Raw genomic sequence first — 18374 nt, forward strand, 5'->3', positions numbered from 1 at the left:
GTTGCAAAGACCAGATACCCCAGCAGCATTCAGCAAGTGGCAATCTGAACTCCACCAGTGGTTGGAGCTCCACCAGCAGCCAGGTGGGAAAGGGAGTCCACCTGGAGCTCAGGAGGTGAACCTTGACAAAGAACTGCTCATCCTACTGGTTAGTTTTATTTGACCAGGAGTAGAGACAGAGCAGCAGATCCCAAACTGGTAGTGAGCTAACAGGGTGGATTTTCACAGCCCGCATTCCCACTAGAGCCAAATTGGGCATTGGTCCCACAGGAAAATAATACTGACTGTGGCATCGAATGGGTCAAAATAGGTCCATATGGCCCTCAGACCTATTGGCTAACAGGTTTCAGCAAGATCAGCACCACCAACAACCTAGCTATTTAGGACACCTGCTGTCTCCCTAATCCTTAGACCTACTCCAAGCAGAAGTGGGAGAAAGGTTGTACAGATAATGGTGCACCATGTACAGCATGGTATTACAAGAGGTGGAGCCTGGTGAGCCAGGAGATGCAGCAATGGAGACTTTGGTGGAAGTCTAACATAAGAACCCAGGTCTAAAAACTTGCTGGAGGGAGTGGCACAAGTGACTGCGAACAAAGAGTCATGTAACAACCAGAATAAATAAAATGAAATTGTAGACCTGTGAATGACACAGCTTAGACAACTGCCCCAAGGAAAAGAACCTGATAACCAGAAGTACAATGACCAAGAGCAAAATAAGACAGAGGCACAATGAATATTACTGAAGACTCCCCTGCAAAGGAGCAAAAGCCCTTGCTGACCTCAGAGTTAACTGAAGAATACACTGAGAAAATGGTGAATATAGAATTCAGAAAAATTTAGTATAAAACTTATCAACAATGAGAAGCATATACAGGAGTTCAAAGAATTGCATGAGTATGTCACACGGGAAATAGCAATGCTGAAACAAAATCAACCAAATTATTGGAAATGAAGAATGCAATAGAGCAAATTAAAAATTCAATGGAAAGCCTCAACAATAGAATAAAGAAGGCAGAAGAAAGAAATTCTGAATTGGAAGATATTTCCTGTCACCAGGGGGAAACAATCAAAAAAGCTGGAAGTAGAGCTGGGTCAAGCTAAAAAAAAAAGTATTCAAGAATTGAAAGACACTATTAAAAGGCAAAATATAAGAGTTATGGGAGTCCCAGAAGGTGCAGAAAGAGAAACTGGGTATAAAATGTATTCAATGAAATAACAATGAAAAATTGCCCTAATCTGGAGAAAGAATTGGGAAACAACATCAAGGAGGGGCACAGAACTCCCAACAGGATACACCAAAAGCAATCTTCACCAAGACACAGGATAATCAAGCTCTCTTCAGTGGAACATAAGGAAAGGTTCCTTAAATGTGCATGTGAAAAAAATCAGTTGACCTATTGGCGAATGGCAATTAGATTCACAGCTGACCTCTCAGAGGAAACTCTACAGGCTGGAAGAGACTGTAGCGACATATTCCAGATTCTAAAAGCAAAAAATTGTCGGCCCAAAATAACATACTCAGCAAAGCTTTCCTTTGTCATAGAAAATGAAACAAAATTCTTGCACAGTAAAAAGCAAAAACAATATGCCTCTTCCAAACCTGCCCTACAAATGATACTTAAAGATGTTCTCTTGACAGAGAAAAGGAATAGCACCCACCAAAACCAAAGGCAAATGTGAAGAACATCCCAGTAAAATAACAACAGAAGACTAAATCAACGAACAACCATTGCTAAAATGACAGGAAGAAATTACCATCTACTCATTTAACCCTGGATATAAATGGATTAAACTCATCAATCAAATGTCATAGATAAGTAGACTGGATTAAAAAAGCAAAACCCTTCTATTTGTTGCCTACAGAAGACACATCTCACCAACAAAGATCAGCGGATACTATATCTTATGGATTTTTAGTTTCCTTTCTTCAAAACACGATTTTTTATTATTAAATTCTTCACTGACTCAGATCATACAATAGCATCATTTTCTTCAAGAAGGTTTTTTTCTTTTTAATTTCTTCAGCGACATATTTGTCATTCAGTAGCATGTTATTTAACTTCATGGTGCCGTGAATTTCTCTTTTTCTTCTTTGTTGATTTTGTATTGTGGCTTTTCATTTAAGGGGATGTTTAGTAACTGTGTAATGGGGACTATCATATCCAGACGTGAGGATGCAATACAGTATACATCTCTACTTCTAGATCAAGGATGGACTCCCAGTGAAAGTGTTAACTATATCTTGACAATAGGACACTGGACTCTCTGCCATTGTCTATGCCTGCAATGATGGACTTGTGACTGCTTATGAAGAACTATACTATTGTAACAATATAGGTGAACTTAGTGGGGGGAGGGGAGATGTGGAGAGATAGTAAGAGAAATCCCAGAGTCCATAGAAGTGTATCATAAAGTCATAATAACTAAAAAATATGATAGTAATAATTAAATGACAATTAAAAATAAAAAAGAAAAAGAAATTTCCTTTAAAGTAATTTTTTAAAGCAATACATTGGACCTTACAAAAAAAAAAACTACAGTAGCATAATATTCTTAATCATTGGTTTGACAAAGATAGAGAACAAAGTTTTGGGTCCAGCGTGGCAGCCTAGTGGCTAAAGTCCTTGCCTTGTGGGCATGCTGATATGTGTCCCAGCTTCTCCACTTTCTTGCTGGCTCCCTGTTGTGGCCTGGAAAGGCAATCAAGGATGGCTCAAGGCCTTGGGACCCTGCACCATGCGGGAGACCCAGAGGAGGCTCCAGGGTCCTGTGTGCAGATCAGCTCAGCTTGACTGTTGCAACCATTTCAGCAGTGGACCAGTGCAAGATTTTTCTCTCTGTCTCCTTTTCTCTGTAGATTTGACTTTAAAATAAAAATTTAAAAAAAAGAAAAAGAAAAAAATTTTAAAAGACTTATTTATTTTTTTATTGCAGTGGATACTTTCAGGCCAATGTTATGCATGTCTGGCAGCAGATGCACAACTCTGTCATTAACACTGCTTGCACCAGCTTCTTCCGTGTTAAGTGTCCAACATCTGGCACTGCCATGTTTTCAACTTCCCCTATAACATGTGTGATATAATAGTCACCTACTTCATCAAGATCAGCAAAGAAAACATCAAGAATAATTCTGTGCTCATATGTAAATTTCTGGGTAAGATGCTGGACTTTGGCTACCTAAGGAACTTAGAGGCACTTCACCCCCATACCTTCATCACCCAGCAGAGCATGAAGAGTTACCATGGAGGACAGACCCAGATCACAAGCGAGGCGATTACACACATCAGTCGGTGGAGAGAGGGCATCAAGTATCCCTAGAATGAGCTCTTTCTGATGTGCTGGAGAGTATGACGTGTTCACGTCTCCACAGGGCCAAGGGCCAAGTGAACATGTATATGGTGGGGTGGTAACAAAAAGCTACCTCAGGGACATGTCTGAGTGCAAGTTTTGGATGAATGCCAAGATTGTAATTGAAAAGCAGAGCAAAGGCACAGCCGATGCAACAAGCAAGACTGGGAAGCAACCAACTGCCATCGATGATTGATTGAATCTTTCATCGGTTATGTGATTCAGGCAAGTTTGACTCTGAATGCAGCATCAGCTTCATTCTACTAGAAGGAGTTTAACCTTATTAGGTATCACACCACTCAGGACATCATCCTTCTTCTTTTTTTTTTTTTTTTGCAGGTGATTTTGCTAGTGTGGGAAGTGGGACCACCAAACTGGAGGTCACGGTGGTTATCAAGTCCAACTTCAAGCCCTCACTGCTGATTCAGAAAACTAAGGTGAGTATTCCAATCCCAGTGAACATTAAGTGGTATGCAGATGATCTGCAGGAAGGGGAAGACCAAGTTGAAGGGCAGCAGGAATGCCATCGTGTGGAAGATGAAACTCATGGCAGATGACAGGCATGAAGGAATTGCAGATAAGCACAGTTTGATCTTCTGCCCACCAAAAACAAACAAAAAAGGCTTGTTGCTCTTTAGTTCCATGAATTTCAAGGTGTCAGTCATCCCTCTGGCCTCGAGATGTATACTTTGAATGTAACTGAGCTGAAGCTGAACCACAGCGACCATGGCATCATCAAATGAATGCACTGCATTGATATCAAGTTGCATGTATGAGACTTGCTGCCAGCTGCCTTGTAACAGATAGTCCATATCCCTGCCCAACCTCTTCCATGGGTCTGGATGCTCCTGGCCAACACCTTAGCACCTCCTTCTTCATCCTGCTCTGCTGCCTTCTTTTTGTATCAGCCCCTGAGTTTAGATTTGGACTAAGCATGTTGTAAGCTTGGCTGGCATGGCAGTTCCTGGGCTCCTAGGGCAGAGTGGTTCCTGGGGCTCTTGCTCTTCTGTGAGTCTACCTGTCCAGATGTAAGTTCCAGGCTCTGAGTTCTGTTACCAATCCTAAGGGGCCACACCTCTGCAGTGGGAGGTTGACTGATCCTCACTTTGAAGCTCTCCCAAAGGTCAGCCACAAATACCCAGCCTTCAACCAGTATTTTGCTTTGACTTCATCTAGTTATTAAACCAATAAACTCTGTAGAGTGGGAGGAAGGAAAGAAAATTTGATCTCTGCATGTAGAATCATATGAACCAAGACTCTTCTTACACACTCTGTAACAAAAATCAACTTACAATATGTAAAGGATCTAAACCTAAGACCTAAAACCATCAAATTTATAGAGGAAAAAAGGAGAAACAACGGAAGACACTGGCATAAGGCAAAGACTCATTGGATAGAATTTAGAAACACAGGTAGTAAAGTAAAAACAGACAGATGGCATTACATCAAGCTAAATTGCTTCTGAACAGCAAAGACATGCTCAACATGTTGATGAGGCTAAAGAAGGATCGGAAGAAAAGAACTGTAAACTATAATCCAATAAAGCATAATATCCAGGATATATAAAGAACTCAAGAAACTCAATAATTAATGGGATACAAATGGCCAACAGACAAAGGAAAAGATGCTCAGGATCACTAGCCATCAGGAGAACATAAACAAAAACCACCATGAGATTTCATGTCATCCCCTTAGGAGGAGTGTCATCCAGAAATGAACAATCTGAACTGCCGGTGAAGCTGTGGAGGAAGAGGTACTCTAACTCACTGCTGGTGGGAATGTAAGCTTGTACAACCATCATGAACGACTGCATGGAGAATCCTTACAGTCATTCCACTCCTGGGAATTTACCCAAAAGAAATGAAATCAGCATAGGGAAAGAGTTATCTATAACCTCATGTCTATAGCCGTTCAATTCACAATATTACTGGTAAGATGTTGGATCAAGCCAGTTGTGCGTCAACTGTGAGATACATATATATATACATATACACACACACACATACACACATATGGTATACTCACATACATATACATTTTCTGTATCTACTACATATCGTATGTATGTATGTATGTGTGTACAAGTGATCCACACAATATAACACAAACTACATTTACTATATATACTATACACCCACAGTGGAATACCTTATAACCATAAAAAATAAAATTCTATCTTTTGAAACAAAATGGATGCAACTGGAGACCATTATGTTTAGTGAAATATGCTTAGTGAAACCAGACCTAAGAAGACAAAGATACATCTTTGACTTCTAATAGCTAAGAGAGTACAAATAAATGTAATGTAAATGAGTTGAAACTGATTATTCTATATGTTTCCTGTCCATATTCCTGTGGAATAGTAACTTTCCATTTTCTACTTGTTGAATTCTTTCTGTGGAAAATTAAGCCTGTGACTATAAAGTGAAAGTGTGCTATTATAAAAATTAAAATTAGAAAAAAGAAAGGAGGAGAAAGAAACAAGAATTATTATTATGTGCTTAAAATGTATATATGAAATTCTTGAAATCTGTTCTCTTTATATAAATAAGTTAAAAAATAAAAGTGTTGGTAAGTAGCAAAATGATTGCAAAGTAGAAATATCTAATAGATAATTAATGACATGGGATCAGAGATCCCAAGACGTGATTCAGATTAATGAATTATGTGGAGATGAACCAATTAAAATTGTAAATGGATACATTTTTCAGTAGAAAAAAGGAAAGCATGGGCAGGAACGTAAGGAGTTAACCTTGTGGGCTGACTTCAGTATGGAGATGCTGTAGAATGGGTGTTTGGTGAATCAGATGCCAGTCAGAATGCCTACATCTCAATACACATTCTTTGGGTTCAATACCTAGCACCAATCCCTAACTCCATCTTCAAGCCAATGCAAACCCTGTGAGGCGGAAGTGATGAGTCAAGGAACTGAACTTCTGTCACCTACATGGAGACCTGGAGTTTGTCTCTGGCTCTTGCTTTTGGCCCAAACTACTCATGGCTTCTCTGGGAATTTGGATGGGAGGTCTCACAAATAAACAGATAAGAAATATGCTTTTTAAAAGGTGTGAGACAGAATTAGAGATTTAGCAAATATTTGCAATTAGTTGAGTGAAATAAGAAATGGGCAAAAATGATGCTTCCAGGAAGAAGGATGTACCACATGAACAGGGTCTTTTTAGATACACATTCAAATGAGTGCTTTGGCAGGCAAATTACAGAAATGTTTACTTTGGCAATAACATAGGGAGTGCAGTATTAGGTTGAAAATGCTATTACATGGATTACACATATTTCATAAATAGTGTTTTCTAAAATACCTGCCTTAGGAAATACGACATTTTTCTCTTTCTCAATTTCTCCATCAATACATTACAAGTTACTGTACTTTAATGGCTTTCTTTCATATCTACATCAAGGAAAGTGATTTATGCCATCCTAACATACTAAACTTGGAAAGGTAACATGATCAAATGCAGTTTCTGCCAATTCAGACTGCTTCTGTGTCATTATAAAGCTGAGAGATTCTAAGCTCAACATCCTAGTCAGGGACTTTCTCTATGGAATTTAGATTTACTGGAGATTTCAGGCATCTACCAGGGGTCTTGGATATAGCCTGGTGTGAAGACTGGTGGACAATTCCACAATATTCCATCCCTTGTAGAGACTCTTATTTGGAACTTAGGATAACTTGCTATGTGTATTACCTACTTAACGGTTATCACTCACATACAGGCAACTTTTATAAGTAGACCAAAAAGAGGTGTGTAAAAGCTTTAGGTTATTTTTGGATTCTTTGGAAAAAGTGAGGTGAGGTGAGCCTTGTTAAGATAACAGCATAGGCAATATTTCCTAGGATGCCACCTACTCTGGTAATCTCAGAGTCACAGAAAATAGTATGCTTGCGTTAATCCTGCCTACCCAAGGCAGACACTGTGGTTAGCATTCCAGTGTAGCGTGGTATTTAGTTCTTCATGAAAATAATTCATGTTGTCTTACTATTACTTTAATGGTTATTTTGCATTGTTTTAACTTCTTTTTATTACATTCATGTTTCTTCTTTATAGACAAAAATGGAAGGAGTCAAAGAGTTGAAAGCATACAAGAGCTGGACGGCCTCAAGACATGGAAACAGTCAGGATACAGCCAGGAAGGGATCCTTCTTCCATACTGTTATCCTTGGAAGTTTTGTGTCTGCAAGTACTCTTGAAAGATGCTCCTCATATTTAAAAACTTCTGCCTGACAAAGGTATCAAGCATAAGGCAAACCAAAGCAAAGTCTGAGATCAACCACAGGGGTAAAATAACTGCAATGGGCAATGGGCACATTTTGGGCTACTTTGTACTTTGTGCTACAGTGTGCAACGGGCTACTTTGCACATTTTGAATCACTGTCCAAAATTAAATTATTTCATCTCAATTTGGTTAGGAATGGGGAGGGGTATGAGTTATTTTTGAAAGTTGGTTGCTTTAATTAAATGGAAACTAGATTTAGATTCATCTAGGGAAAACTGATTAGACATTGGCATAAGTTTCTTTAGGAAACACAAGAAGAGCATGAACTCAGTTAACTCTTTGTAGTTCAGGTGTCATTCCCACCCCCAAATCCCTCCATGGATGACAGTCGTTCCTGAGCTGGAATACCGGGGACAGATCAAGAGGACCCAGCACCAAGTAGATGCTTTGCTTTCACGCTTGCTGTAGACTCGGTGCTCTGAGGACAGGGTGTGCAGAAAGGTAAGGTGACACAGCATGGGAAACACAAGTCCATGGGATCCTCTCCTGAGTCCCTCTGCTGGCTGTCCCTTCCTCCAATCCCGAGGGATCCCTACAGTCCCCGCAGTTCCCACTTACTTGGCTGCAGCATCTTTTCTCAACTGTTCGTGCTTCATGAGGAGATTTTTCCGGTCTCTGAAGGCCTTTCTGACTTTGTACCCTTTATATACAGCTTGAATTTTGAAGGCAGCAATGTCTTGTATGGCTGCAATGGACAGGGCACCACGTTCCAACATGAATTGAATGACTTCATGGCGCTCACCTAGCAAAGCATAGTCAAGTGGCGTGTACCTGAAGCAGGAGGAAATTTTTAAGTCTCAGAGTGTAATTCAAGGTACATTTAGATCAGCAACACTATTACACATCAGAAGAAAACTTCACTCTAGGATGTGAAATATATTTCAGGCAAAAGCACCTTCTATACTCTGAAGGATACAAAATAAAGCTGAATATGGCAGAAGAGTCAGGTACCTTGAGCTGCTAACAATATCAATTTCTTAGTGCTGCTTACAAGCTTACAAACTGGAGGCTAATGAGAACACATGATCACCTTTTCCTTCTCCATGTCCTAAATAATTCCCTGTGCCCGTCTAAAAAATACTGCCACAACCAAGCAACCAACCAACTAACTAACCAACCCTATCCCCAAAGCCCTCCTCAAGCCCTGCAGTTACTTGTGTACTAGATTTGAAATGTCTGGCTTCCAGCCCTGGCTCTGTTTCTGTCCCATTTGCCTGTCACTGTGTACCCTGGTAGGCAGTGGTGGTGGTTCAAGAAATTGGGCTTCTGTAATCCATGTGCGAACTCAGATTGAATTCCTGCTGCCTGGGTCTGCTTCAGCTTTTTTGGGCAATTGGGGAGTGAACTAGCATATGGGAAATTTCTGTTTCTCATTTAAAAAATACTATTGCAGCAGAGTATCTGTGAGAGTCATACCCATGATTGCTATTAGCTAATGCTTATGAAATAAAAATACACCTCATGGGTCCAGCACCGTGGCATTGTAAGTGAAGCCATCACCTGAAGTGCCAGTATCCCATATGGGTGCTATTTCCAGTCCCAGATGCTATACTTCCAATCCAGCTCCCTAATAGTGTTCCTGTGAAGGCAGCTGAGGATGCCCCAAGTACTCAGGCCTCTGCACCTGCGTGGGAGACCAGGAGAAAACTCCTGGCTTTGATTTGGCCCAGTCCTGGCTGTTATGGCCATTTGGGGAGTGAACAAGTGGATAAAAGATCTCTCTGTCTCTCCCTCTCTCTATAACTCTACCTTTCAAATAAATAACTCTTAAGTAAAATTTTAAAAAGTGGGCCTCCAAATGGAGAGATTTAGAGTATAAGAATAATCCTTTAGTTACCACAGAAAAGATAAATCGTTAAGTAAACAGCGTAGGGACAACCAGGTAGTGGGGGGGAGGAGATTCTTGTAGCACATCTTACACCAAAATAAATTCTGGATGGAGCAAAGATCTAATATTAAAAAAAAAAAACATGAAAGTACGAGAAGAAATCATGGAACCTTTAAACAACTCAAAATCATAACAGAAGACAGATAAATCTGACTACATAAAAATAAAATCATATGGGGCAAAAAGCACCAAGCTTTCTTTCTGTCAAAGAAAAACAGTTACTTTGTAAAACGACATATTTTTAAGAATTTGAACAGTGCAAAAAAAGTATAAAATTTAAAGTTTAGGAAACAAGCACCCCAAGTCAACCATTCAACAATGGCAATGACAACTGTTACTTTATATAATTTACTTGGTGTTTCTAAGTCTCAGCTTTCCTCATCTGTTAAACAGAACACCTATCCACACACTGTAAAATGCATGGAAAGTGAAACATGTTTATTAAATGTGTGTGTGGCACAAAGGAAGCACTTAGTGTCAGTGTTGATAATTATTATAACAGACACTGCTGCAAGGTTTGCAATACCACAGTATCTTAACTGGGCTTATTTCCGTAGGACTCAAAGTAGTATTTGTGAGAACCTAAGGTTTCCACTGATGCTAGCCTCTCTATGCTGTGACTAGTTCAGGCCATCAGAAGTGTTGGTGGGGAGGAATGTAAGGAGGGTGGGCATTGGATGCAGTGGTGCAACAGGCTAATCTGCCTCTAAGTGCCTGCATACCATGTGGATGCTGGTTCATGTCCTGCTGTTCCCACTCAGCTCCCTGCTTACAGACTGGGAAAGCAGTGGACCATGGCCTGAGGCCTTCGGCTCCCAAAACCACATAGGAGACTGGGAAGAAGATTCTGGCTCCCAGCTTTGTAGCAGCTCAGCTCTGGCCTTTGAAGCTATTTAGGGAGTGAATCAGCAGATGGAGGACCTCTTCCTCTCCCTCCTTCTCTCTCTTAAAAAGTATGCTTTTCTGGGCCCAGCGGCATGGACTAGCAGCTAAAGTCCTCGCCTTGAACGTGTCAAGATCCCATATGGGCGCCAGTTCTAATCCCAGCAGCTCCATTTCCCATACAGCTCCCTGCTTGTGGCCTGGGAAAGCAGTGGAGGATGGCCCAAAGCTTTGGGACCCTGCACCTGTGTGGGATACCCGGAAGAAGTTCCTGGATCCTGGCTTCGGATTGGCATAGCATTGGCCATTGCGCTCACTTGGGGAGTGAATCATGGGACGGAAGATCTTCCTCTCTTCTCCTCCTCCTCTCTGTAGATCTGACTTTCCAATAAATAAATAAATCTTTAAAAAAAGTATGCTTTTCAAATAAAAAAATTAATCTTAAAAAAAGAAAAAAGTATTAGGAAGACATAATTAGCTGATTGATGAGGTGGGGGGAAGATAATTATATAGATAAGTAGGTATGAAAAAAGTCATCCAATGGTTATAGAGAATAAATCTATCTCTTTTCAAAATTTACCTAACATTCACTGTAAGACAAAATGGTAAAACTGAAATGGTTTTCTGTTATGAGAGTGATTTGGTTGTTTCAATAAGAAAACTGTGGGGGGGGGAAGCTCACAATTTAAAATTGATGACCTCTCATTTAAGACAGCTTGATTTGTCACTACTCTTTAGATAGCAGAAGCTGTTAAACAGACATGCCTATATAGCGTTTTATAAATTCACAACTTAAAAAAAATTACTACAGATCTGAAAATGCCTTTCATTACTACAAGCTGTCTAATGGAATATATTATCATAGAGTTAATTATTCATATGATAGCAGGACTAACCCAAATTTTAGAGGTAATTAGGTTCAACACTTTAATTTTATGATAGAAATAAAAAAACCCAGACAGGGTAATCAATTTGCTGAAGACTAGGAAAGCAATTTGTACAGAATGCAGACTCAAACAGAGCTCTCACAAGACTCTCAGTTCAGCAACTCTACTCATTTATCAGTTTCTGAATAAAGTAACTTTTGTATAGAACCAAAGGGTCTAAAAGCACTGTGCAAACAAAATATACATTTAGTAAATTGGATCATCTCAAAAATTATTAATATATGATATTTTTCTGGTAATATTGAAGCTGCATTACCAAAACCTGGTTTTTGAAACACAGAAACCAAAGTATGCCTTTAGTTACAAATAAGGTAAAAAGAAATGTTGGATTAGGAGTCAGGGAGCCTAGGTGGCACACAGCATTCTGCTTTCTTCTCTGAACTTTTGTTTTCTCATCCATGAAAAGGGAAATGAAAGGAAAACTGGAGCTCTCAGATTTCTTTTGGATCAAACAATGCCCCTTAAATATTTTTAATGTTATGACAAATTCCAAACATAAACAAAAGTGGAGGCAAAAGCATACTAATCCACTACTAATCATAATCAGAAATTTAATAATTAGTAATTTTTTTGCTACATTTGCTTTATCCATCCCTTCATTCATAGTATTTACTAAATTATTTAAAACATATTTTAGAATATTAGCTGAGCAATATGGGTATAGCCACAATGTCATTATTACAACTAGCAAAAGTAGCAACTTTCCTGGTAAAGTCTAATGTCCACTTATAGTCAAATCACCTCAATTTCCCCAAAAATGTCTCCTTCATAGACAGTTAATTCAAAATAGAATTTGCAGACAATCTGTGACTCAAAGAGACATTCTGAAGATCTAACGAGTTTCTAAGATTGAGGTTTATACCTAGTGTTTAAGCAACTGACCACATTTTAACTGTGACTATTGAATCTTCATCCCAATTTAATTTAGAAGCATTCAGGTACTGAGAATATTCCCATCAATGTTGGAGTGTGACTGTCAGACAGATATTGACTGAGAGCCAGCAGAAGGTGGCAAAAATGATGTCTACACAGGGTGCATTAGCTGGTTAGTGTCGATGCATGATGAGTAAAAATCAGCACTACATTGATGGTAACCAGCCAAGAAACAATGAAGATATAGACAAGCCATAGGACACAATTGGACTTGCCATGTGGGAATGATCTGATGGAATGAGTAGAATGCTTAAACAAGAATGTCAATAAGCATGAAAAGCAGTGCCAAGCTCTGACATCTGCACATCAGGCATGTTGCTAATGAAACATTAAATGAGACTTAGATAGTCCCACTGTCTCTTTTTATCTACAGATTGGCAAGCACAGTTAGGAGGATTTCCCCCGCTGACCTCTGGTCTGAAATTAACATAGGTTTATTCCAGGAAGCAGTAAGTCCCTTTATTTAAGTAGTCTCCTAGGTCTGAAATTCTAGGTTTATAACATAAATGAGAATTGAATTACAAAAAAAAAAAAAAAAGTTTTGAGGACTGTGTTCCTCAGAAACAGAAGAAAAGTAAACTTCCTTCAGGACTCCGGAGGGGAGATTTCTCTGATCCTTACTTATTTCCAACTTTGGATCCCCACCCTCTCTTGCAATGATCATCAGGGTCATGCCGAAGCCCCTGCCCCACAAGAAAAATTAGATCAGATAGACAGAGACGAATAAGGAAAGCTTAGAACCAGACAGGAAATGGTCAGCTTGGAGTGACATATACCTTACTAGGTAGGACACAAAGATTAATTACTCTGGGCCCAGCGGCGTGGCCCAGCAGCTAAAGTCCTTGCCTTGAACGTGTCAAGATCCCATATGGACGCCGGTTCTATTCTGCCAGCCCCGCTTCCCTTCCAGCTCCCTGCCTGTGGCCCGGGAAAAGCAGTCGAGGATGGCCCAAAGCTTTGGGACCCTGCACCTGTGTGGGATACCCGGAAGAGGCTCCTGGATCCTGGCTTCGGATTGGCATAGCATTGGCTGTTGCGCTCACTTGGGGAGTGAATCATCGGACGGAGGATCTTCCTCTCTGTCTCTGTCTCTGTATATCTGCCTTTCCAATAAAACATAATAAAAATAAATCTTTAAAAAAAAAAGTCAATGAAGTAGTCACAGGATGTGGTTAAGAACTTGCATTTTCTGGGGCCCGGCAGCGTGGCCTAGCTGGCCAGAACATTCTTCTAAGCGTATCATGATATTGTAGTCATAAATAATGGTGGAGAGTCCAGTATCCTGTTCTCAAGATTTCGTTAACAATTTCATTTGGGAGGCCATCTTTTATTCAGGAGTAGAGATGCATACCGCATTGTATCTTCACTTCTCAATATAATAATGTCCCTTATACAGTTCCTCTAGATGAATATATGTATATGCATGTTTACCTAAACATCAATTGATCTTTTTTTTAAATTTCATTTTATGACACAGTTTCATAGGCTCTGGGATTCCCCAAACCCCTCCCTTTGCCCTTCCCCCATGTTGGATTCCTCCACATTTTTGCAGCAGTACAGTTCAAATCCAGCCACGATTCCTTCATTGCAAGCATGTACCATACACAGAATCCATTATCTTATTGTTCAGATAAATTCAACAGTTTCTTGGGGAAACCATCCCTGGTGTGAAAGTAGAGCTGGCAGAATATCATCCCATCCAATGAAAAGCCACAACATAACATCAACAACAATTTACAACATTATGGAGTTAATTGACATGGTATTGAGTGACCAACTGTTAGAAAATGCTATCTCTCTCTTTTTTTATTATTATTATTACAAAGTTAGATCTACAGAGAGGAGGAGAGACAGAGAGGAAGATCTTCCGTCCCATGATTCACTCCCCAAGTGAGCACAACAACTGATGCTTTGCCGATCCAAAGCCGGGAATCAGAAACCGCTTCCAGGTTTTCCATGCAGGTGCAGAGTCCCAAAGCTTTGGGTTGTCCTTGACTGCCCTCCCAGGCCACAAGCAGGGAGCTGGATGGGAAATGGAGCTGCCAGGATTAGAACTGGCGCCCATATGGGATCTTGACACGTTCAAGGCGAGGACTTTAGCTGCTAGTCCACGCCGCCAGACCCAGAAAAGCATACTTTTTAAGAGAGAGAAGGAGGGAGAGGAAGAGGTCCTCCATCTGCTGATTCACTCCCTAAATAGCTTCAAAGGCCAGAGCTGAGCTGCTACAAAGCTGGGAGCCACTCTTATGTTAGCCAAAAGCTAGAAGATGATCCTAGTTATATAATCTATAAAACGTGAACTAATTCTACACCTGAAGTTCTAAATAGCTATAAGGTTTTGCTATTATAAATCAATGCTGCACTCAATGTTAGCTCATTCCTTTTGCATCTGGATTTCTTAGGCTAAAGTTTCTTATATTTATTATTCCTGAACTAATGCCTAGGATTCATATAAAAAAATCCAGTAAAAGGAAGTGAGATGAACAGCATACTTAAAAAAAAAGACAGCTTACCTCTCTTCGTTGTTTTCCATCTGATTAGGGAAAGCAGCAAAGTCTAGCAGCAACTTAATGGCATCAAGGTACCCGTTGTTACAGGACCAATGCAAAGCTGTTCTTCCCTGAAGGCAAGTACACCAGGAGTAAGCATATATGAACACGTGATCATTTAGGCTAACTCAAGATTACAAACAATTCCTTATCTAAATGGCTTACTTACAAAAAGGGGTATGCATACAGTGGGTAAACATATAGTATTAGAGGTGGTATCTGAGAAAGATTTGGTATCACATATGTAACATTTCAACCAAAAATGTGAAACTTGATGCAAATTAGGGGGAAACACAATGTAAACCCAAGTTGAGTAGAATTCCATAGATCACTAAATTTCAATGACTAAATTAAATAGTTGTAATGTCATGAATAATAGATTATTTGTTGAACAAGTCAAAGAGGAAAATATTACAATCCTAAACTCTATCCACCTAATAACACAGCTTTTAGTCAAACAAGACCAAAAATAAAGAAGAGCCAGATAGTCAAACTGATAATCAAAGTGGGCAGTTTCAACACTTTTAAAAAATATTTATTGGAAAGGCAGATTTACAGAGAGAAGGAGAGACAGATAGAAAGATCTTCGGTCGCTGGTTAATTTCCCAAGTGGCCCGAAGAATCAAAGCTGAGCTGATTCGAAGCCAGGAGCTTAGTGCTTTTTCCAGGCCTCCCATGTGAGTGTAGGGTCACAAAGCTTTGGACTCCACTGCTTTCCCAGGCCATAAGTAGGGAGCTGGAAGGGAGGTGAGGCAGCTGGGACATGAACCAGCACCCATATTTTATCCTAGTGTGGGCAAGGTGAGGAGTTTAGCCACTGAGCCAACACACCAGGTTCTCAACATATTTTTCATAATAGTTTATAGACTACAAAGACAGGAGATCTAAATGAGACAGTGTAAGGATTTTCCCCAAGTGGTATATAGAACATTGTGTTCAACAGAGACAAAATTATTAGTTTTTTTCAAATGTACAATTTTTTGTCAAAGTTAATCATATGCCTGGCCATAATGAACTCCCCAAGAATAATGCTTCCCAGCAAAGGTATTCACATTATAATCCATGGAACCTGTGAATATGTGCATAAGGTTGCTAATCATTAGATCTTGAAATGGGGAAATTATCCTCCACTATCCATGGAGACTTGCCACAATAATAATTGTCTTTACAAAGAAAAGATGGAGGAAAAGAAAGTGAGAGTCAAAGTAATACAATATAAGAAAGTCAAGTATCCATTAAGGCTTTGAAATGGAACGAATGGGGACATGAGCCAAGGAATGTAGGTATCCTCTAGTAGCTGAAAAAGTTAAGAAAGAAATTCTCTCTTGCATCTCCAAAAGAAATGCGGCTTTGCTAACAACTTGCCCTTTTAGCCCAGTGAAACCCATATTGGACTCCTGACACGTGGAACAGTAAGATAACAAATTTGTGTTGTTTTAACTACTCAATTTGTGACAATTTGTTACAGTACTAATTGGTCAAGACAGAAAAGAAAATATCAATTTAAAATATTTCAACTGGATGACAGTGAAAGCATAACTTAACCAAATTGATAGGACACAGCTAGAGTTGTGTTTAGACAAAACATACTTAACAATATATTGTTTCTTTGTGATTAAATATTATTTGACATTAACCTGGGAATGATTTTGCAAAATTCTCAGCAAACAGAAATGTAAGAAAATTCTTAGGAAATACTGCACTCAGTGGTAAAACACTGGAAGCTGTGCTCTGAAAAGTCAGAACAACTTAAGGAATTAAGTATGCAAACTATAATCAATCCTATACACCATTACTTTGGAGATCCTAGCTGGTCCAATAAGCTAAGATTAAAAAAAAAAAAGGACCTAAGAACTAGAAATGAAGAAATCAAAGCATCATGTTTCAGATACCATGATTATTTCTGTAGATAATTCAATCAATGCACACAAAAACTAGTAGACCTAGGAAACAGCCTCGTGTGTTAGAACTGTAAAGCAGCTTAAACGCAACTGTAAAGTGAATTTTAGCTCTGTGTTGTTTACATACAAAATTAGCAACTTGGTTAAATGTAGAGGGCTGTATAAATGATAATTTGGTTTTCTTGTGCAGTGGGTTAAGCCCCTGCTTGGGACACTCCATCTTATACTAGAATCCCTTTTCAGGTCTTCATTATTTCGCTTCTTGCTACAGCACATTCCAGGAGGCAGCAGATGATAGTTCATGTATGTGCCTGCCCATCATGAGACCATGATGCAGTTCCTGGCTGTCGGCTTTGGCCTGGCCCAGCCGTGGCTGTTATAGGCATTTCAGGAATGAACTGCGGAAGGAAATGTCTTTCTTTCAGTCATTCTCTCAAATAAATCTTTTTAAAAAGTTGCATTCTAAATAATATAAAGACAAGGATCATGCTTCATAATTTTAAATTATGTATAATTTATGTTCACATATAGTAACAATCTTGATGAACATTTACTGACACTGGAGAAAGAAAAGAAAGAAAAAAAAAAGAATTGAAACATTTGCCCACTTTCTTCCATACCTTGAACCTCCCAATCCTGATTGGAGGCCCACATGGGTATGTATCCCTCTCAACTATGTAATCAATATTAAAAACTTCAAATTAAAAAAAGGAATTAATAATTTGGAACTGGTACAATGGGGTCACAGGCCAGTCCTCAACCTGCAGCACTGGCATCCCAAATGCATTCCAGTTCATGTCTCCAGCTGCCCCACTTCCGATCCAATTCCTTGCTGGTGGCCTGGGAAAACAGTGAAGGATGCCTCAAGGCCTTGGGCCCCTAGATCCACATGGGAGATCTTAGGAAGCTCTTGGCTCCCAGCTACAGACCAGTATGGCTCTGGCTGTTGCAACCATTTGGGAAGGTGAACCAGTGGATGGAAGCTCTCTTTCTCTGTGTTTTTCCTGTTCTCTCTCTAGCTCTTTCAAGTAAATAATAAATCTTCAAAAGATTACATAACTGGGAAAAGTACAGGCTAACTTATCATTAAGAAATCAGTTTGGTAGGTCTCATAATCACGTTTATCTACCATTTGTTGCTTTGCTTCAGTGGTATCACTTAGGGGAAATTATTCTGAGGCTTAAAAGTAGAAAAGTCACAGAGATTATTATTTCAACATTGTGTGTGATAATTTAACATTTTCTAGCACTATTCATGCAGTATCTAAATTTCATGAGTTTCCATTTCCTCATCTATAAAATGGTAGTAGTAACTTTAGCATTGAATGAAACCTGAATTAGCTGATAAATATAAAGCTCTTAGGACTTTGACATATTAGAATCTTGATCATTAAAAAAGATATAAAAATGGTGAAAATGATAATTTTAGGTAAAATTGTAATTATGCTCAAATACATATACCATCTACATCTTTTACAAAAGGTAAAAATTATTCCCAATTTAGTCTAGGACTGTTAAATTATCTATAGATACGGATAAGGACCAGAAAAGAACACAGACAAAACATAATCAAAATTAATAGACTTGTAGGCGATCTCTTCATTTGGAAAGCTGTGTGTCACTTGAGT

The 18374-nt window shown here is 39.3% G+C and overlaps 1 protein-coding gene across 1 annotated transcript in view; it reads right to left on the reverse strand.

The window, feature by feature from the left end:
* INVS (inversin) overlaps positions 1–18374 on the reverse strand; it is a 153464-nt gene that overhangs the window by 31858 nt on the left and 103232 nt on the right. Inside the window, exons 11-12 of the mRNA XM_041004286.1 lie at positions 14811–14917; positions 8206–8418 (exon numbers count right to left, since the gene is read on the reverse strand). Of these exons, the coding sequence (XP_040860220.1) occupies positions 8206–8418; positions 14811–14917 (320 nt within the window). The remainder of the gene's footprint in view (positions 1–8205; positions 8419–14810; positions 14918–18374) is intronic.

This window comes from Ochotona curzoniae, unplaced genomic scaffold, assembly GCF_017591425.1.
Source record: "Ochotona curzoniae isolate NIBS_2020 unplaced genomic scaffold, NIBS_Ocur_1.0 scaffold_3208, whole genome shotgun sequence".
NCBI lineage: Eukaryota > Metazoa > Chordata > Mammalia > Lagomorpha > Ochotonidae > Ochotona > Ochotona curzoniae.